Here is a 21080-nt window from a genome sequence, read left to right as displayed (position 1 = left end):
TACAGGCTGAACACCTGGCCACTGGCAGCCTTGCATAAAAACCTGAGAAATGCCCCTTTCGCATCTTTTTTTCTCTTAATGACCTGTATGGAAATCTATGGCTTGGGAATTCACATAGATTTCTAATTCTGCTTAAATTTGTAGCTTCAAGAAAATGCATCATACATAACTCCCAACACCTGGCAATATAAATGCACATTTTCTTGGCCTGGGCCTCTATGTTCCAAGCTTCCTAGAGAACGCCCGTTAAAGTGCCCAGGGATTCATCCATCTATTGAGTCATCAATTCACGCTATGCCCACAGTACTGGCCAAAATAGAACTTAACAGTAATACTACACAATAACAGTAATAACGGATAGTATTTATTGAGCATTTACTATGTACCAGACACTATGCTAAGAATGTGATGGTTTTTCATCCTCACCTCAACCCTGTTTTAACATCCCCATCTTGTAGATGAGGAAATAGATTTGGGAAGGTGAAGTCACTTCACAAAGTGACAGAGACAAGATCTGAACCCAGGTCTGTCAGCCTCCAGAGCTGGAAGGAACTTTTAACCATATCCCTCTATTATCTCTCCAATGCCAAGTCTCTTCTTCTTTCCCCTGTCCCTGGCTTCTAGATCCCCTTCAGGACCTGTCACTCAAGGTTAGGAAATCTCATCCCCTCCATCTGTCTTCTCTTGAACCAGCTCCCCATAACCACAAAGCTTTCTCTTAGGTCATCTCCATATTGAAAGATCTTTCCAAAGTGGGATAGGACTTCCTGACTTCAGGGAGCCTTCACCTTTCCCACCCTCCCACCTTCATCTGGCACTGGATCACATGGGAAGGAACTCTCTGGTACCTCATTTCCCTGACTTAGTCCCTGAGTTTTTAGTTCTTGATAAGAAGGAAGAAGAAATACAGCGATTAAGATGAACGACAGAAAGTCAAGGACTTGCATCCCAGCTGTGTCATGCAGCTGCCTGGGCTACATGCTTCCTCCTCTGCAAAAGAGGGATTACACGGCTGCTGAGCGGATTTAGGGAGACAATGCACGTAAGGCACCTGACAGAGTCTGCCCATAGGGAGCATTTAGTATGTAACTCAATGATGGGTACTTTTCTCCCTTCTCCTCCAGCAGGGTTAGCCTACCCCTTCAGCCCTACCCTGATGTTCTCAGTTGCTGTTGTTTAGTCCTTGCAGGGTAGCCAGAAGCATCTGGGACAGAGAGAAGCCTTGTCTAGTCCCTCCCCCACCCCAGAGTACTGCCAGGACCCCAGGGCTAAGGGACACAGCTTCTCCTCTGGTACTGCCAGGGGACGTGACAGAACAGCCCCAAGGGTAGGGCTCAATGAAAGACCTTGTTCTACTGCAGAGAAAGGGTAGAGTGGTTTTGGACGAATGGAGGCTGACTCTGGGGAAATGTGTGTTCATGTGTCTGTGCGGCGATGTGGTGGGGAGGGCGGGCCTCCCATGACTGGGAAGCATCAGTGAGCACTGGAACTGGTCCAAGGAATTTGTGCAGCCTCAGGCCCCTTGGGGTGAGCCCAGCTGGGGCTGCAGATGACGGGTGGGGATGGAACTTCTAGTTTCCTGCCCAGATCAGAAAAGTCTGGCCCAGAGTTGAGGCACAGCAGGGGCCCAATGAATACCTGCACAATTGAACCCAGATGGTCCCCTGGAAGGTAGCGGTGTCTATGTATGTGTAATGTGCCCTCTCCAGGATCCCCTGACCTCAGATCACCGTCTCGTGTTTTAGCAGAGTATACTGAGTAAGAACACAAGTTCCACAGACAAACTAGCCTGGATTTGAACTCCAGCTCTGCCTCCGTGATGTAGGTCAACATAATTGTGGGCCAGTCCTTTAACCTCTCTGAGCCTTGGTCTCCTCTTCTGTACAATGGGGGTAGTAGAAGCCCCTACGTCACAGGATTGTTGTAAAGATTCAATGAGACAATCATGCAAAGCATCTGACGTGTGTTAAGTGCTCCACGCATTTTAACTATTATTGTCATTGTTCCTGGTTGAAGATCTAGAGCCCACGCTGTTTTGGGGCTGAGGAGAACAATTCATGTAGGAGGACGCATCTGGGCCTCCCCCTTAAGATTCCTGACAGGGGTGGGGAATTTCATGCAGTTATTTACCAAAAACAGACAAGTCTCTGGTTTCTCTGAGCTAGAGGCACAACAAGCAGTGATGAAATTCTGGAGGTGGGCGGATGGGGGAGGGGGCTGGGGAATGTCTTAACACCAACGGCTGCTTCTCACCAAGCTGCAAACCTGGACTCCGCAGGCATGGAGAGAACGAGAGAGACTGTGCATGAGTGCCCTCCTTGGCCAGGTGACCAGAGCGAAGTAGGTCATGACCCTGGGTCCTGGTAAATCACAAGTGACATATATCTTGGAGTCAGCCATAAGAGCAAACCCATTTTACGTGCTGGGCTTTTGCAACAATCATGGCAGCCTCGGGCACCAGTCAGAGGGGCTGGGGTTTGGATCCAAACATGCCCTTCTCTGCCTCACTAGAGCTCACACAAACACGGGGGAGGGCCGGGGGGCTCACATTTTTGTTTGATGAACTGTGTTAGTAGAGCTTGAAAGGGGAGGGTGGAGGCATCCGAGTTGAGCTCTGGTGACTCACTCAGCCACGGCCCCCTCCTGACCTCAGTTTCCCCACCCAGATTCAGTGAGCCAGAGAGGGAGAGGCTTAAACCTGCTGGATATGGGGACTCTGACTCAGAGGACAAGAGGGAAGAAATGCAGGAAATGTGGCCTAGGAAGCTATAGGACCAGGGTGGGAAGGGGATTTCAGCTTCCCTGGCTCCACCCTTCTGGTCCAAGTCAGCATTAAGGGGAAAGAGAGGGCCAGGATTACTGTTACAGCTCCAGACAGGCAGGGGAGATAGCACTGGGAGAAGCAACAGGGATGATGACAAGGGGAAACCTGGGGCCTCTCGTTCCCTGTTTGAAAGACCCTTGAGGTATTGCCTTCCTGTTCCTGGGTGTTGTCTCAGATTCTACCTCCATGAAACCAGCACTGGCTGCCTGGGCTGGGGGACTTCCCTACAGTCTCCCAGCTGCTTGAGAGAAAGGGACAGCCCAGACCAGAGTCCCCTCCCACTGCCCCCACTCCCCACTCCCACTAGGTCAAATGACAGTACCCTCACCACCTTCCTGGGCCCACCCAGAATCAGTGTCAGTATCAAGACAAGTGGTTCTCCACTGGATGCACACAGGAGCCAACTAGGAAGCTTAAATATAATTTTATATATGTATTATATATATCGTTAAATACCAGACTCTCTGGGGATAGGACCCAGGCCTCATATTATTTCTACAAAGTCCCTGGGTGATTCTGATGTAAAGCCAGGGTTCGGACCCACTCACCTAGATCGAGCCCCCCGCACTGCCTGCCCTTTCTGAGGAGGAGATGGGCAGGGTCTCTCTGGGAGACTGGAGGAAGTAGCAGGGTTGGGTGGGTAGGACATGGAGTACAAACCCAGAAAACGGCAGCAGATCTGCCTCACTATTCAGCCCTCCTCGCTGAAGGCATCTGAAAAGCTGAAGAAGAGCCTTAGACTCTATAATTGCAACTCTTATCCAGGGGTCGGTGGACCGACTGAACTCAAGATTCGGTTTGTGGACTAAGTGTGCATCTTCTGGGGCGCTGGGTACAGATTCTCTGAGGGGTCTATCTCATAAAATATTAAGAACTCTTGCTTTAGAAGAATGTGCTAGGCCCCCAAACAAAGAAGTAATATGCCTGGATGTGGCGCTGCCTTCTTTGGTGCATTATTTCAGAGCTCAAGAGGTGCTTGGAGAGTATCTAGAAAAGCCCTCTCGGGCCGGCCCCGTGGCTTAGTGGTTAAGTGCGCGCGCTCCGCTGCTGGCGGCCCGGGTTAGGATCCTGGGCGTGCACCGACACACCGCTTCTCCGGCCATGCTGAGGCGGCGTCCCACATACAGCAACTAGAAGGATGTGCAGCTATGACATACAACTATCTACGGGGGCTTTCAGGGAAAAAAATAAATAAATACAATTATAGAAAAGCCCTCTCACTGTCCAGATGCGGATCCTCAGGCCCGAGAGGAGTGGAGCTGGCTCAGCTCACAAAAGGCGCTAGTGGCAGTGCTGGATCTAAAACTCCTCAGTGTCACGATTCCTATTCTCATGTCCCATGAAACATGAATCAGCCAGCAGAGCATCATCTCTCAAACTGCCTGGTCAGCAGAAGAACCTGGGTACTCGTTCTCAGGCTCATCCCCACAGGATTCTGATTTAGTGGGTTTGGGTGGGCCCAGGAATCTGGATTTTAACAGTTACCTCTTCCCCCACCAGGTGATTCTGACAATGATAGAAGTCTCAGAAACACAAGGAAATGGGAAGGCCATAATGAACAGAGGAGGAGAAACAGAAGACGCACAGCTCCTCCCACAAGGCAGGCTTTTAAGCCCAGGAAGTAACTCCTTCCTTCACAAATAAGGCAGGGGGGCTGTTCTACTTAAGAGAGTGAGACAGGAGACACGGGCCTCCTTAGTCTTGGAGCCTCCGTGTCTATTAGGAAAGAGGTATTCAAGGTTCTACAGAATTTACCTCTGTGATCACTTCTCTCTCCAGTCCTGCTTTGCTCTAGTTCTAGCAGTCTTCCTGCCGACTGGAATACACCACGGCCCTCCTTCTCTTCCTTCATTCTAAGTTTTCCCTACCTTTCCATCCACCTAAGTACCAGCTTGTTATATTTTCACCATCTGACAAGGGACCATGGATAAAGACCTTCATTCATATATTCATTCATCAGTCAATTCATTCCACAGCAGTTCTCAACCCTGGCTAGGCATTACCCCCAACATCCCAATGCAAAGAATTTGGGGTGGGCCTCAGGTTCTTGGTATAAAGTGTACCATGTCTTTCAAGGGCAATGTGGTGACAACAAATATTTTAAATATACATCACTTTAAACTAGCAGTTCCACAAAATTCTAGTATTTATCCTAGAGATGTTTAAAGGGTACTCTTACAGCACTGTTTATAAGAGCAAGACCAAACATACCATGAGGTAGAGCCTACTGGTCAAGAGCAAGAGCAGTAAAGTCAAATTCCAGCTCCAGCTCTGACCACTGTACAACCCAGGGCAGGTCACTAAACCTCTCCTGACCTCAGTCTCCTCAAATGGGGAGAATAATAAGACCTACCTTACAGAGCTGTTGTGAAGGTTAAATGAGTAATAAAGGTAAAGCACTGCTTGATACACAGGGCTCTATAAATGTTACCAATTCTTCCTATCATGCAGCCATTAAAAACGAGGTATATATGTATGTGCTGAATACGCAAGGATCTTCAAGTTATATTGTTAAGTGAAAAAAGCAAATTGGTTAATATGTATGGTGTTCTGCTCCATGCATTAAAACAACGAAAACAATGAAAAAGTTGGAGGGAGAATATGTATGTGCTCATACATGCAAAGGATATCTCACAAAACATACACAAATTGGGAACTTGGAAGTATGGAAGGGAGGAGATCTCACTTTTCACCTTTCATATGGTCTGATTCTACTACAAGTTCTGAAAACAAAAGCAAAAAATTAAAAATGTTCTAATAAATAAACAGCAATAAGCACAACTGGTGATCCTGATACACAGCCAAGATTGGCACCCTGTGCCTATCCAATCGCTATTCAGGTGGAGTGGTGGGGAAGTGCGACAAAGCTGCATAAGACATTGGCCTGCTGCAAAGGAGCCCCCACTCTGGGGGCAGAGCCATACCACAACCACAGAACTCCCGGCCCTGGTGCTAGCACAGAGGGAGCCCTCTCTGGTGGGGAGGGTGGGAGGGGTGTGAAGTGGCTGAGCTCTGAGCCTGCTGCAGCCCAGCTGGGTTCTTGCTGCTCTATGTCTGCCAGACTGGGACTTAAGCTGGTGTGACTCCTGGCCTGAACTATCTTCCCCTGCAACTATGGTACTTCCGTGACTTGTACACAAAAACTCGGTAAAATAAAGGTGATTGCTGCTAAGGCAGGTGGGCCTAGGGAGATGAGGGAAGCCAGGCAGCTCTGTGGCTCCCCAAATCCCAATCCTAGCAGCCCCTGCTGATCTCCTTACCTATAAAATGGGGATAATAACATTACCTATTTCACTGGGTTGTTGTGAGGACTAAATGAGTTATTGACAATAAAAACAAATGACATTTATGGAGTGTTTAGTACATGCCAGGCACTGTTCTCAGAGTTCACAACTACCCTAGAAGATAAGCATAGTTATCATCTTCATTTTAAAGATGAGGAAACCAAGGCTCAGAAAGGTTAAGTTACTTGGTTATATGATAAGTGACAGAACTGAAATTTAAACCTAGACAGTCTGACTCTAGAGCTGCTTTCAAAGCTACTATACAAGTAAAGCCAGTACTTGGCTTGTTCTAAGGGCTTCATTACTCTGGGGAAGAAGTGGGAAGGGTTTGGACACACTCTACATGGAGCCCCAGGTCCCCTCCCCAGCTTGCTTTCAGGTGCACACGACTCCCCCTCTTCTCTGGCCTCCATCTCTCCCACCCATCACTGAGGTCAACAGCTTTTTCCACCCAGCCCTGTGGAGGCCCAGAGGCCAGAATGGCTTCATCAGTGCCCCTCGAGATGGTTCTCTGGCCTGACTCCTGTCTATGACTGGGGCCCTAGTGAGAGGTTCTAGAGAAGCCTGGCTCACCCATCCCAGTGCCAACCTCACGAGACACAGAGCGCCTCTCTACTGAGTGCTCACGGAACTGATATGGACTATATGTAAATTCAAAACTCTCTTGAAGCTGTTTATGCCTTAAGTCCAACCTATCTTTGGATGTAAAGTATAAGATGACATGTGAATTTTGGAAGAGTTCTAAAATTCCCTCCTAGCTCTGATGTCCTGAAGCTTGAGAAATGAATTAATGCTCACCTTCCAACTCCTTTTCATAGGCAATGACTTTACTCTCTTCCTTTCAGCCACCCTATGTGATCCTTCCTCTGCTACGGGTAGCTTCCAGTTTGCACTGCGCTCCCCCAGGAGGCCCCATTCCATGCCTGAGCATATCTGGCAACAACGCCCCAGGAGACCCATGATAATGACTTGGGAGGCCAGGGACTCCTCACCCACCACCAAGCCTAGAACCCACATTTCTTAGCACCATTAGTGGGTGTACTTCCTCAGTGAGCTGACATCTGTTCCTGTTCCAGGTCTCCCTCCTGCTGTGCTCCCATCTCTGGGGGTAGAGACTCACCAGCACTGTTGGCCTCCGACTCCAGCAGGTGGATGTCATTGCAATCCGCCAGTGAGTGCTCCAGGCAGAGCTGCAGGAAGCGGGCCTGGGTGCGGGTGACCCGCTTCAGAAGCGACAGCAGGGCCACCGTCTGCTCACACTCATTCCAGCCCTTGAACCAGCCAGCAAGGATGCCCACCTGGTCTCGGAACATCATGGTGCCGGGCCTGGGGCCAGGGTGGGGGGTGACGGCGGTGGCGAGGGCCAGCGCCGTCACATGGTCTCGGCTCCGGGCTCCTGTTACCTCTCCCCTGAGGGCCAGGGCTTGAGGACGTTCCCTGGCGTGGTGGCAATGGGTGGTGTGGGGAGGAGGAAACCTGCTCACATCGGGGGAGGTCCTGGTCCAGCCACACCTCTCCAGGCTCCTGGAAAAGGAAGCAAGGGGGTCAGACAGAATGAAGGGGCTGGAATTGGCCTGGTGAGTGTGGGTTGAGGGGGTAAGGAGGCTTTACGCCTTCCTCTTTTGGGGAACCTGCTCTGCTGAGCTCCAGGGAGAAAGATGAAGCCAAGAGGATACTAAATCAACTTCCCCTCTAATCTCTAGATCCAGAAAACAGGCTTGATTGGGACTCAGAAACCTATCCTTGAGACTAAGAAGATGATGCTGCCCCCCAGGCCATGGGGCCAAAGAAAGATTTAAAGCAGAGACTAAGTTGGTCAAATTTTCCAGAAATGCGAAATAGGAGAGGCTACACGCTGTGGGAAAAGATCTCAATGGAGACCTGGCCCCAGGTGACATGACTAAACAGACATGTGATCCCCAGCACATGCCCTGACCTTGCTGGTCTCCAGCCACCTCCTGTGAGAGTGTAACAGAGTGACTGTTCACCTGCTAAAAGGACCCTATGGACTCTACATTATTTCAAGCTAAAACCCACAAAGCTAGGATGTGGGTGGGGCAGTGGGGTGGTGACCCTGGTGGAGATCTCAGGTATGCAGATAGCTACCTGATCAGTAACTGTCTGGGTGCCTAAGGGTAGGGAGATGGACAGAGGCCTTTTCAAAGATCTCCAACAGGCTGAGTGATCTTGCCTGCTCTAACCCAGATCTCCCATTCTGGAAAAGGCACAGCTCTGATCTCTAAGATCCCACCTATCTCTACTCTGAGGTGAATCTCTCCTAGCCTTCTTTTTCATTCCCTGAAGGCTACTCCTGGTCCCAAGCCCTCTGGGTTGTGAAGTCCCCTTGGCTCACAGAGATGCCAGCCTATCATTTAGACTCCTAACAGCCAGGAGGATGCCATGCTGAAGAGAAGGGGACACATCAAAAGTCAAAAACTTCCAAGCAACAAAGTGTCCAAATTCCTCTTTTAGGCAGGAACTACACAGGAGCTGTGTCAACTGGGCAGACAACAGGTCTATTCTTCAGTTGACTGGTTAAGTGTCTCGAGCTCCAGGTCTCCACTCACATTTCCCCAGTCTCTCTTGAGACCAGTGCCCTTGGCTCCATCCCCAAACCACATTTGGCTCCATCCCCCTCTGGCTGCTAAAAGGACTGAGTACTCCATACAAAGACCCATTGAACCTGCTGGGCCCCAGTCTCAGGGCACTACTGCCATCTCCCTGAACTTCCATGCTCCTGCTGAGAAGGGCTGCGAGGTGCATCTTACAGTGGCTGTGACTCACCTCACAGGTCCTCTGTGGGACACCTGAACAGAGCAAACTGGCCTGGATGTCAATCCCTTTGGATGTAAGAAGCAAGGAAAAGTGTGGGAGAAAATGAAACCATGCTCCAAGTTAAACAGGCCTCCAAGAAACCTTTTTAAAAGGGCAATCAAATGTTGCCTCCCTGGCTTAAAATTCTCCAATGACTTCCCATCATACTTAAATAAAATCTAAACTAAACCTGAGGGGCCGGCCTAGTGGCGCAAGCGGTTAAGTGCACGCTCTCCGCTGCGGTGGCCCAGGGTTCTCCGGTTCGGATCCTGGGCGCGCACCAATGCACCACTTGTCAAGCCATGCTGTGGCAGCGTCCCACATAAGTGGAGGAAGATGGGCACAGATGTTATCCCAGGGCCAGTCTTCCTCAGCAAAAAGAGGAGGATTGGCAGATGTTAGCTCAGGGCCGATCTTCCTCACAAAAATAAATAAATAAATAAAATAAATAAACTAAACCTGAACTTATTTTCGCCTACAGGGCCCCCAAGACTCCCGTGGCCTCTCAAACCTCGTCTTGTGCCAAGTTCTTTCTTGTTCACTGAAATCCTCTCTTCCCCCAGACCTATCTATGGCTGGCTCCTACTCGTCACTCAGGTCTCAGCTCAATGTCACTTCCTTAGAGAGATCTTTCCTGCCCATCCAATCTAAGGAATCTCTGTCACTCTATTATGCTATTTCATTTCTTCTACATATTTTGGCACCCTCAAGATATCATCTTATTTATGTTTGTTGTTTCTCTCTTCCCACCAAAACGCAAGCTATACAGTCACCAAGTACCCAGAAAAGTGACTGGCATGTACAAGGTGCTCAATATATATTTGTTGAATGAATGAACAAAGAAGGTAAGCATGGAAGCCACACTTGGGATTTCTACAGCCCTAGGGGAGAAGATGATAGAAGAAATGGCCTACAGGATGGTAACGGGATTCAGAAACCTTGTCCTAAGAGAAAAAAAAGTTGAAGGCACTGAGGAAATTTCCCCTGGGGAAGAGAAGCCTCAGGAGGAGTGGCATAACTAACTTCGAATGTCTGAACGGGTAGCACACAGAAGAGGAATTAGATTTGTTCTTTTATTCCACAGCGTAGACAGCTCTAAGTGAGAGGCAACATGGGATATAGGAAATGTTGAAAGTTAAGAAAATTCAGTTCTGGTCTTGCCCTAGTCACTGATTCACTTTGTTCTTTGAGCTAGTCTGCTTCTCTTCTTTAAAACGTGCGAGATAAGGAGCTAGACTGGTTCAGACATGACAAATGGGTTTTACCTCACAGGCTAACTCCAATCGATTGGTAGTGGCTGCCTGGAGCTCTGTGATGAGAAGGATCCTGAAGAAATGAAGAATGGGAATATCCATCAATGATAAATGATTAATAAATTGGGGCACACTTCATCCAATGGGATATTATGTAGCTATTAAAAACATGCTTGATCTTGATAGCAGAATACAAAATGAAATCTATATCTAGTGTTTGATCTTTACCGACCTGGGGGGATGTCCATAAGCTGCATAGTAATATGTACAATATAATGCCATTTTTGTAAAAAGAAAAAAAAAAAGCTATATACAAGAACCCTTATATACCTTATATATGAATATCTATGCATGTATGTGTACAGAGAAATGTGTAGAAGGATACACCCTAAGGAGTTCACACTGGCTACCCTGGAGAGGAGGAATTATTTACACTCTCTTTATATAACTTTGTACTATTTCACTAGCGGCAAGTGAACATATATTACTTTTGTAATTTTTAAAGAGGAATTTAATTTTTAAAAAATTTTAAGGCTGCATTGTACTTTCTGGCTCAGTGAGAAAGAGTACTGTGATTGATTATCAATGTTTGCCCTGGATGCAGGATGGATGAATGGTAGCTCACGTGCCTGAAAAAAATCAGTTTCCCTTCCCAGCTCCAGCATTTTGTGGCTTTCAGCCCCAAGGAGACAGCAGCTGCCTGAACATAAGGAAGAATTTTAAAATAACGTATCTGTCCAAGAATGGAACTGGCGGCCATGTGAGGAGGTAATAAGCTCCCTGGTTGCTGGAAGTGGTCAAGCAAAGGCGGGATGAACATCCCTTGGGAGTGGGAGGGATTCCTTGACTGGGTGGCAACTCATAAGATAGAAAGGGCATGTTACTATTTCAGAGAGAACGTCTGTGTCGAGAGCTTTGATATGCCAACAGCATTTACGGCAAAAAGATGACCAAATCCACAAACAGACCAAAGTTGTGCACATTCTTTCCCATAAACTTTTACTGAGTTGTTACTTTTCCTAAGCAACAGCACTGTGCCCCCCAAATACGCTGCTGACTAAACTAATCCAGCTTCTCCCCCAAGCCAACTACTAGAAGCAAAGCCTTGAGACAGAGCAGGGTCTCAAACATGACGCTTACAAGGCCAGGTTTTGAACAAAGCAGGCTAGTGAGGACTATGGTGAGTCGGAAAGCACACCCTTAAAGGGAGAAGTCACTATTTAGCTCTCATCAACTGCTGCCATGTGGGAATGTGGGTCCAGTACTGTTAGGTCTTAGATTTTTTTAAAGAGGAGGCAGAAATCTAGATTTTTAAATAAAATCCCCCTATTTTTTATTTTTTTGTGAGGGAGATCAGCCCTGAGCTAACGTCCGCGCTAATCCTTCTCTTTTTTGCTGAGGAAGACCGGCTCTGAGCTAACATCTATTGCCAATCCTCCTCCTTTTTTTCTTTCCCAAAGCCCCAGTAGATAGTTGTATGTCATAGTTGTACATCCTTCTAGTTGATGTGGGACGCGGCCTCAGCATTGCCGGAGAAGCGGTGCGTCGGTGCGCACCCGGGATCCGAACCTGGGCCCCGAGCCCGGGCCGCCAGTAGCGGAGTGCGCGTACTTAACCACTAAGCCACGGGGCCGGCCCATCCCCTATTTTTAAACATTGGAAATTAATTCACATTAAAAGAGCAACAATGAACCACTATATAGGACAAACAAAGCCTGTGGCCTGTGGTCCTTGGACCAGATGGACATAAACTGGGAAAAGACCAGAAGTCTGCTAATTATCCCTCCCTTGGGCCTCTCTGGTTTTACACCTCCAAGCCACCCCACTGCACAGGGAACATGACTGGCAGAGAGGATCTAGCGTCCGAAGACAGCTCAGACAGTCTTCAGTCAACACTGTGGGATTTAGGGAAACAAACAGTTACTTTTAACAATGCACTGTTAAAAATGACCCCTAAAGGAAGGATTCTTATGTCTTCTGGGCAGGAGAAGGATGCTGGGTATTTGGTCTGGATGGTGACTGGAGAGGAGGACTGGATGGCCTTCTTCTATTGAAGGGCCAGAGACCCCCAGCTACCTCCTATCCTGGGTGCTTAGCAGCAGTGAGAAAGGAAGACCTGGCTGGGTGAGATTGGCCAGGGAATACGCATCAGCACTGACTATTCCAAGGCATCCTACTGTGGTAGCATATTACTGTGATGAATTCTGGTGGATCTGCCTGCCAAACATCCATTCCCATCTTCTGGTACCAGCCCTCTGAGTTCCCTTTGGAGAATTAACTGTCTTTCTTGTCTCCAGGAGTAGACATGGAGGAAAGCCTGGCCAAGGAAAGTAATCACTGGACTGTTGCTGGAACTATTGGGGAAAAGAAGTTCTCAGTTAGGGTTGCTCACACTATACAACATCTCCTAATGCTACTGGTTGCCACTTCTGCTACCTCACAGTGAGATCCTGCCTCAGAATGAAGCCAACACAGACAAAAGCAGAGTCAAGAGATGAGGGGAGACAAAGGGAGACCTGTTCACATCATTTGAAGACCTGGATCTAGTTAGCCTAAAGCCTCCCCCCCACTACTCCCCCCAACCCTAGACTTTTCAGTTACATGGACCAATAAATTTCTTTTTGGCTGAGGCCAGTCTGAGTTGGGTTTCTATTACTTAAAGCTGAAAGAGCCTTGACTGCTCCCATACAAAACACAATTCACCACTGCTCTGGTCTCTTTGTCCTCATGTGACCAAAAATGATGCCTCGCCTTTGAGGAAACACATTAGAAGTGAATCGCTATTGCAAAAGTATCTCAAACAGCCCAACAATACTGCTGCCATATTTGGTCTCTTAGGGACCAGTAACCTTCTTGGGAAGCATCTACCCACCTTGCAGGGTGAGAAATGGAGCCAAAAATTGGCTAAGAGGTTCCAGGGAAAACTGCCCAGTAGGCTCCTTCCTTAGATCCAAACTTAGAAGTGGTCCACAGACAGGAGGCGCCTCTGGAGGTCGGCTCTCCTCATTCAGAAGCAGCACTGTGGAGTCAGTCAGACCTGGCTGAAACCTGGGCTCTCCTGCTGATACTTACTTGCTGTGTTGACCTTTGGCAAGTAACTCAGTTTCTTCCTCAGTAAAGCTTGTTGTAAGAATGAAACGAAACAATGTATATAAAAATACCTAGCATGATGCTTAGCATGTCTTCATACATCATATATTAAGTGTCATGTGCCAGGTCCTATGCTAACAGCTTTCCATGGATGAGCTCATTTATCCTAAAAACTATATACCTATATTCTATACCTATCTCATATATATGTACATATTATTATCTTCATTTTACAGATGGAGAAACTGAGGCAGAGAAGGTTAAGTCATTTGCCCAAGATAGCACACAGCTAAGTTGAGATTTTCAAGGCCAGGCAGTCTGGCTTTAGGGTTCTTGCTTGCTCCTGAGAATAATGTTACAGCCTCCTGTAAGTTCTCTTCCACTGCCTACAAACGTGGGCTGAAGGTACACCCTCTAATGCTAACATCTTTGGATAAATAAGGGGGTCCTATTAGCCTTCCTACACATTCCTAGCCCTTCTACAGCACCCACCTAGGCCTTTGAAGAACTCCTACTGGAGGAACAAGGTAACAGGCTAGCTACCTAAGGTTAACTCACTATCGTGACCTGAGAAGAACAGGAGAATGTCAGATGCCAAGAAAGCCCAACTCCACTCTTGTAAAAACCAACTATTATTTTCAGAAACTCTTGAAATATGTACACAAAATATGTATGTTATTGCCTCAGCCAAGAAGGAGCTTTTGTATGAATTGTCGTGGGGAAGGGAGGGAGAGGAGGAGAGAAGCCAGGCAGGGCCTCCTGGAAGATAAGCATAGGCCGGGGAGCATCGGGAAACCCTGGACAAGAGAGGAAGCTGGTGTTCCTCCCCGGTGTTCCCACCCCCTGTGTATTTGCTCTTTAATCCTCCCACACCTAAATGTGTTGACCCCCCCCCTCTAAAACTCTATCTTGGGCTCTCTTTCCCTTCTCTATACTCATTCCTCTCATTTGGAATTGTAATCAACTCCTACAGATTCAACTATCACCTCTCTGTGGACAACTCAGAATTTCTTAAGTCATCTTTGACTCCTTCCTCTTCCATAAGATCTAGCCATCTGGTCTTGATAAGTCTTTTTTTCTTAATGTCAGCTAATCATGCCCTCTCTTTTCTTTCCCAAAACTCAAGTGGCTCTGGGACCAGACTGCCTAGGTTGGAAATAGAACCCTACCACTCACTACCTGCATAATTTTGGGCAAGTGATTTTGCCTTGCTGTGCCTGTTTTCTCATCTGTAAAATGGGTTTAATAACAGTACCTACTCTCACAGAGTTGTGAGGCATAAATACTCTCATAAGGTTGTTGGCTACTGTCACCATCCTGGATTCCTCTCTTTCTCTAATTGCATCATGAAGTCCTGTTTTCTCTATACCCCGAATATATCTGCTTCTCTCTATCTTTACTTCCAACACCATATTCAAGTCACCATCCCTTCTCATCTGGACAAATGTATTGCCTCCTAACTCGCCTCCTGCTTCCATTCTTGCCCCCGATTTCTTTGCAGAAATCAGTGAACTTTCTTAAAAAAAAAAAAAAAAAAAAAAAGCTAAAAGCCAGATGATGTCACTGTCTTGCTTTAAAAACCCTCTAATAGTTTCCCAATCCTCTTTTTTTTTTTTTTTTTGTGAGGAGATCAGCCCTGTGCTAACATCTGCCAATCCTCCTCTTTTTTTTTTTTTTTTTTTTGCTGAGGAAGACTGGCCCTGGGCTAACATCCGTGCCCATCTTCCTCCACTTTATATGGGACGCTGCCACAGCATGGCCTGACAAGTGGTGCGTTAGTGCGTGCCTGGGATCCGAACCGGCGAACCCCGGGCTGCCACAGTGGAGTGCGCACGCTTAACTGCTTGCGCCACCGGGCCGGCCCCCCCAATCCTCTTAAATGGAAATGTAAACTCCTTCCCATGGCCCACAAGGCCCTACATGATCTGGCCTCTGTCAACCTCTCCAACCCCCCGAGCCCTCTCTCTCTCTTATGCTCCAGCCACACTGGTCTTCTTGCTGCTCCCTGAACATATCTCAAGGCTTTTGCACCTGCTGACCCCTCTACCTGAAATGCTCTTGCCCAGATCATCACATGGCTGGTTCCTTCTCATCAATCAGATCTGGGTTCACGTGTGTCCCAATCTTCCTCATTTCCCTAGTAAGAAAGAGCCTTTGGTCTGAGGGCATCATCAAAAGGTGTTTCTTCAAAGGCTGCAGCTCTTCCAGAATCGCCTAGACTGTAAGATCCATGAGGGAAGGGAAGACTGTGGCTGTGTTAGTCACTGCTACATTTTCAATTGCTAGCATAGCACCTGGCGCATAGCAGACTCTCAAGAAACATCTGTAAAAAAACTTCCCCACCTCGCAGCAGTTCTTTCTCCACATATAACAGTGCTGACATTAGAATGCCCCACTCCCAAATCTTCCCACAGCTGGTGCCTTCTCATCTGGCAGGTTATCAGGCTCAACTGCCACCTCCTCAACGAGGCCAAATCTGACCCCCCTGCGTACAGCGGCCACCCTGCCCTCTCTCACACTGCTGCTTTAATTCCTTCACAGCACATATTACTATCTGATTCTTTTATTTGTTTGTTGATATTTCCTCCCTCAGAATATAAGCTCCATGAGTTCCAAGACCCTGACTGTTTCATGCACTGCTGTATCTCCAGGACCTAAGTGCCTCCATAAAGTGTTTAATTGCTGGAGACACTTGAGACTTGCACACTCTATACACTGCTGTTCTGTAACTTGCCCTCAACCAGACTCTATTCAACAAATTTACACTAAAAAAACAAAACTCTACTCATGGTAATCTACTTAACCCTCTTCCAAAGTTCTGAGCCTCGGAAACCCAAAGCTGAGGTATGGGGTTGCACACCAGTACTCCGGGATTCCACTACTCTGAGGCTACCACCAAACCAGGCCAGTCATCTCATTCCAGTCTCTCCCAGTGACACCCCAAAGGAAAGCCTGGTTGGGTCAGACTAGCCAAAAACTCTCTCTGGATCCAAACAATCCCAGAGTGGAGAGTGGTGGGGGCTGGGGAATAGTGAGGAGGGGAACTGTTCTCAATGCTCAGAAAGGTCATGGGATGGGATTACAGTCCTTTCTGGCTCAGCAAGCAAGACCAAGTTCCAGGGTATAGAACCAAAACATGTCTCTAAGGATCTTCTGACATCATCTCACACTTATTCAGGGAAGAAACTGTTTTCAAACTGGGTCTCTCAAGAAAGAGTTCTCTTTCCACTGACACTGCTCAGGAAACAGGATTTAAGCCTGAGGTCGCCGAGGGCCATCTTTGTCGCCACAAAGCAGAAACCTGTTGAGGACGAAGCCAACTCAGTGGAGAAATGGGGAGAGATTACTGAGAAGACTGTTTGCACTTCTTGATGCAGCTAGCTCTGAAGCCATCCTAGCTCTGGACTTTCCAGTAACATGAGCCAATTCTCTTTTTTGATTAAACCAGTTTGAACTAAGGTTCTGTCACTTATGTCTTTAGAGTTCTGGCTGATTTGAGCTTTTTTGTTGTTGTTTTGCTAACACTGAGCACTTATGTGCAGGGCATTGTTCTAGGTATTTTATACGTATTAACTTATTTAATCCTTATAATTATATGATGTAGGATATCATTATTACCTTCCTTTTTTAGCTGTGGATACTAAGGACCGGAGAAGTTAAGTAACTTGTCCCAGGTCATGAAACTGGTAAGTGACAACATGGGATAAAAATCCTGTCTGGTCCCAGAGTCTGCATACTTCACCACCACACTATAATGTTCCGTTGCACTCAACCCTATCTGAACAGAAAATTCAACTCTCTGACTCAAGGTACAATCATCTTGGGATGGACAGGGCCCAGAGACCTTCCATTTGTGCCACCTATTCTCATTTTGTCATTTGTAAAATGAGGATAATCGCAGTTTACCTACGTCACAGGGTTCCTGTGACTATGAGATGAGACAATACATGTGAAACACTTAAACGCTGACGGGCAGATAATAATTACTCAATAAACAGTAGTCATTATTATTATTACTCTATGGGTCACTAAAGTGCAGCTGGCAAATACAGTGCACATAGAAGAGATGTTTTCTTTCACCTCTGTTCTTCAGATGAAGAGATGCCATGTGTGAGAGACGAGGAGGCTTGCTTGCCTTTGACCCATTGCAAAAGCTGTTACCTCTTCCTGGAAGGCTACTTACCGTTGTCCCAACTCCTGTGGAACACCACCTAGCCCAAATACCCACCTTTTCCATGAAGTCTTTCCAGATAAACGGCTCTTTCTCTCATTGCCAAATTTCCACAGCATATAATCTGTACCTCATGTTCTGCCCCGTGTACCAGCCCAACTCCTCTACTGTACTGTGAGGCTCCCTGAAGGCAAGCCCCAACATTTATCCTGTAATCTCTGTTTCCTTTTCTCAACCCTAGAGAGAAACAGAATCCCTTGGAGAAAGTTGTGAGCCCTGTAGACGCCCCAGACTTATAAAGGCTGAGGGGGGCTGAGAAGCCAACCAGGATGGGGTGAGGCAGGTCACCAATAGCACATGGGGTAGCTCAGAATCAGGAGACAGCACAAAGTCCCACAGATAGGAGCAGGTGGGGCAGACAGCCTTTCCTAGGAGGAGAGACAAAGGGGCCAGGTAGGGAGAAGAAAGGAGCTGAGAGGACATGAGGGGGCAGGGAACGTGTGTTGAACCTGAATGCTGAGTGAGATTAGAGGAACTTAGAGATTTCTGGCTAAATGCAAAACGAAGAGCTGCCCATTCTCCAATGATTCCCAATAATTTACAGAGAGTAGATCTCACCCCGTGGGATTCAGAAAAGAGTAAGACACATCACAGTACTTTCCGAACTCCCAGTCCAGTGAAGGTGAGTGGGTAAGCATAAAAAAACCACAAGGGAGAAGGTGAGTGGTGCTCTAAGAAGTACAATGCAGGGCTCTGGGCAGTAAGACACAGAGAATGAAAAGACTTTGAGGGTGCCTTATGGGGAGGGTGCGCATGTGAAGAGGGATAGATGAGAAGAGATGAACATGTGTGTTCAAGGAGGTAGCAATTTGAAGCAAAAGTACCAAAGGCTGGAGGGGATGGGGGGTATGGTGTGGAGGGGTAGAGGGGAAGCCAGAAGGAGAAAGTGCTGACAAAGACCTGAAAGGGAACCATTCAAAGGTAGAATCTGAAGTAAATGCTCAGAGAGTGGGGTAACACTGTGGAGAACCCAGAATCCCTTCAAGGAGGGTGAGTCTTTCTGAAGCCTGGATATTTCACAAAGGGGACTCCCAGGAAAATGGGGGTGGGCAGTGGGGCACAGAGGCATACCCTGAAGTATCTTTCTGGGGCTTTCTGTGGGGAAAGGGAAATCCTCCAGAGGACAATGGTTTTCAAACTTGAGCATGCATCAGAATCACTCGGAGGGTTCCTAAAAACAGATTGCTGGGCCCTAATCCCAGGTTTTCTGACTCAGTAGGTCTGGGCTGGGACCTAAGAATTTGCATTTCTAACATGTTCCCAGGTGATGCTGATGCTGTTGGTCCAGGGACCACACTTTGAGAACCACTGCTATAGGGGAATGGATTCTTTAGTGAGGAGGCCCTCAAAGGGAAAAGGAGGGAGATGGCTTCTGAAGGGAAAATGTGTGGAGCCCTCAAGAAGTCTCTGAGGAGGTTGTTAAGGGTCTCTCGATCTCTGAAGGGAGGAGGGGTCTATAAGGATGGAACCTAAGAAAAACGGTCTGAGAGAAAGGTCTCAGACAGGCTGGATTTCAGGGTGTGAGGGTGTCTCTCGAGGATCTTTTATTAAAAGGAGACATGGAGGCTCTTGGTGGGGGGAGTCTGGAGGATGTTGGGGGCCTCTGAAGGGAGAATGGGAAAGGAGGCTCAGATCTAAGAAGGCGCTCTCAGCTGATTTCAGAGGAAAGAGAATGGAGAAGATGAGAGGGTGCAAACAGGGGTCCTAATGGGGTAAATCTGACAGGGTCCTGAAGGAGGTTTCTTGGAGATGTCAGAGGGGGAATCCGAGGGAGAGTTCTGAAGCAGTCTCAGGACGTGCTGGGGGCTGGGTTGTTGATGCAGGGCAATTTTGGAGAAAATTCTCTAAGGGGTGTCTGGGGGAGGGTGTGGTCTTCTGAGAGGTCTTGGATGTCCTGCAGCAGGATGATAGAGGTCTCTTTAGGAACAACTCCCCAGAGAGCTCAGATGAGGAGAATCCTCCGAGCAAAGTCTTCAAAAGGGTATAGGGGAAGGTGGGTCTTCCGAGGGGAAAGTGGGATGCCAGAGCAGATGGTTTTTCAGAAAGAATTCTGGGCCTTTCTAAGAGCAGGAGCCCAGAGAGTTATTTTGAGGGAAGACGGGGTGGGGGGATGTCTTTTACAGAGGGTTCTGGAGGATCTGAGGGAACCTGTGAGGGAGACTTCAGGGTGGGGGATCTCGGGGAAAAGTCTTAGTAAGGCAGGAGACCTCTGAGGGGCGATTCAAGGGGCTCTGGGGGGTGCTGGACGGGTCTCGGGGAGGGATTTTAAGGGCACATCTCAGGAGGCCTTGAAGGGACTGCCGAGGTCTCTGAGAAGACATGCGGAGGTCTTGAAAGACCCCTCTCAGAGGGAGCATAGAAACGGTCTTAGGGTTTACAGGGGTTGTGGGGAAGAGCTTTAGCAAACATCTCCAGGTAGATCCAGAAGGGGGTATTTTGGAGGGTTATCTAAGGGCAGTTCTAGAAAATACCAGAGAGAAACCATGAGGGAACTCTTTGGAATTCTAAAGAAATTTTTGGAACATGTGTGGGTTATCGGGAAAGATTTGGGATATATAAAAGCGATTTCGGAAGAGGCTTTTGGGAAGTGGGAGAGTTCTCCACAGAGTTCAGGGAATCTCTGGAGGAGATTTTTGGGATGAGTGGGGGAGGTCTTGGGGGAAGATTCTGGGGCATGTGAGAGTGATCTCTAGGGCATTTCAGGGTGGCGAGATTCAGGGGCCTCGAGGACGTCTGTGGGAGAGATCTGAGATCCGTGGCAGGGTCCAAAGGGACGCCCTCCGGGACGTGTGAAGGGGGAGGGCGTGAGAGACGGCCGGGGGGACCGCCAGGTGAGTTTCTGGGATCTGGGGCCACTCCAGAGGACCTCTGGGAGGATCTTCGGGGCACATCGGGGCATTCTGAAGGCGGAGGGGAAGGGGCTCTGAGACCTGGGGGCTCGAGGGCAAAATCTCCAAGGCGATTTCTGGCGTGGGGGGAGGTGGGAGGGGAGTCTGTGGGGGGGGGACGGTCGGGATGCGCGGAGCGGGTCTCCGGGGGAGAATTCCGGAATGCAGAGACTGAGGGGATTTCAGGGAGACGCCGCCGACTTGTGAGGCTTAGCAGGGAGGCTCCCCGAGAGGCGATGTGACACAGCCGCTGGAGGAGAGGAGCGGCCTCCGGGAAATATTTTTGGACGGAGGAGGAGGACGGGGGTTTGGGCCAGAGGGCTTCTCTGAGGAGGCTCTCCGAGACATGACGGGGTCTGGGGAAGCGGGAGGGGGGGGCTCTCGGGCGGCGGGAGGGGGACGGGGTGTCAGCGGGTCTCTGCGGTAATTCTGGGGGGCGGTGGGGGTGCCCCCCGGGGAGGTGTCTGAGGTAGGCTGAGGGGGTCACGAGCGGGCCCCGCGCGACCCCCAGGCGCGAGGAGGCCCTCGGAGGGCAGCCTCCGAGGCGGCCTGCGAGGGCGACCCGGGGCACGGGGCTGGGGAGCCTCGCGATGGCCGGGCGCCCCGCGGCTCGGGGTCCCTGAGGGGGCGGGGCCGCCCGCGCGGCCTGGGGCGCCCCGAGGTGAGCCCCGCGCGCCCCGACCCGCCGCCGCCCCG

General features: G+C 48.7%; 1 protein-coding gene across 4 annotated transcripts in view; it reads right to left on the bottom strand.

The window, feature by feature from the left end:
- The window catches only part of SAMD4B (sterile alpha motif domain containing 4B), a 37328-nt gene that overhangs the window by 16155 nt on the left and 93 nt on the right, over window positions 1-21080 (bottom strand). For 2 of the 4 annotated variants that reach the window (XM_058529303.1, XM_058529300.1), the window contains exons 2-3: window positions 10188-10248; window positions 7229-7632 (exon numbers count right to left, since the gene is read on the bottom strand). In XM_058529303.1, coding sequence (XP_058385286.1) covers window positions 7229-7424 — 196 coding nt within the window. In that variant the 5' untranslated portion in view covers window positions 7425-7632; window positions 10188-10248. Of the gene's footprint in view, window positions 1-7228; window positions 7633-10187; window positions 10249-15312; window positions 17479-21080 lie in introns of those variants that run through there. The other 2 variants (XM_058529301.1, XM_058529302.1) reach the window with 2 other exon arrangements.

Source organism: Diceros bicornis, chromosome 34 (genome assembly GCF_020826845.1).
Source record: "Diceros bicornis minor isolate mBicDic1 chromosome 34, mDicBic1.mat.cur, whole genome shotgun sequence".
Classification (NCBI taxonomy): Eukaryota; Metazoa; Chordata; class Mammalia; order Perissodactyla; family Rhinocerotidae; genus Diceros; species Diceros bicornis.
This window is presented reverse-complemented; position numbering and strand designations above follow the sequence as displayed.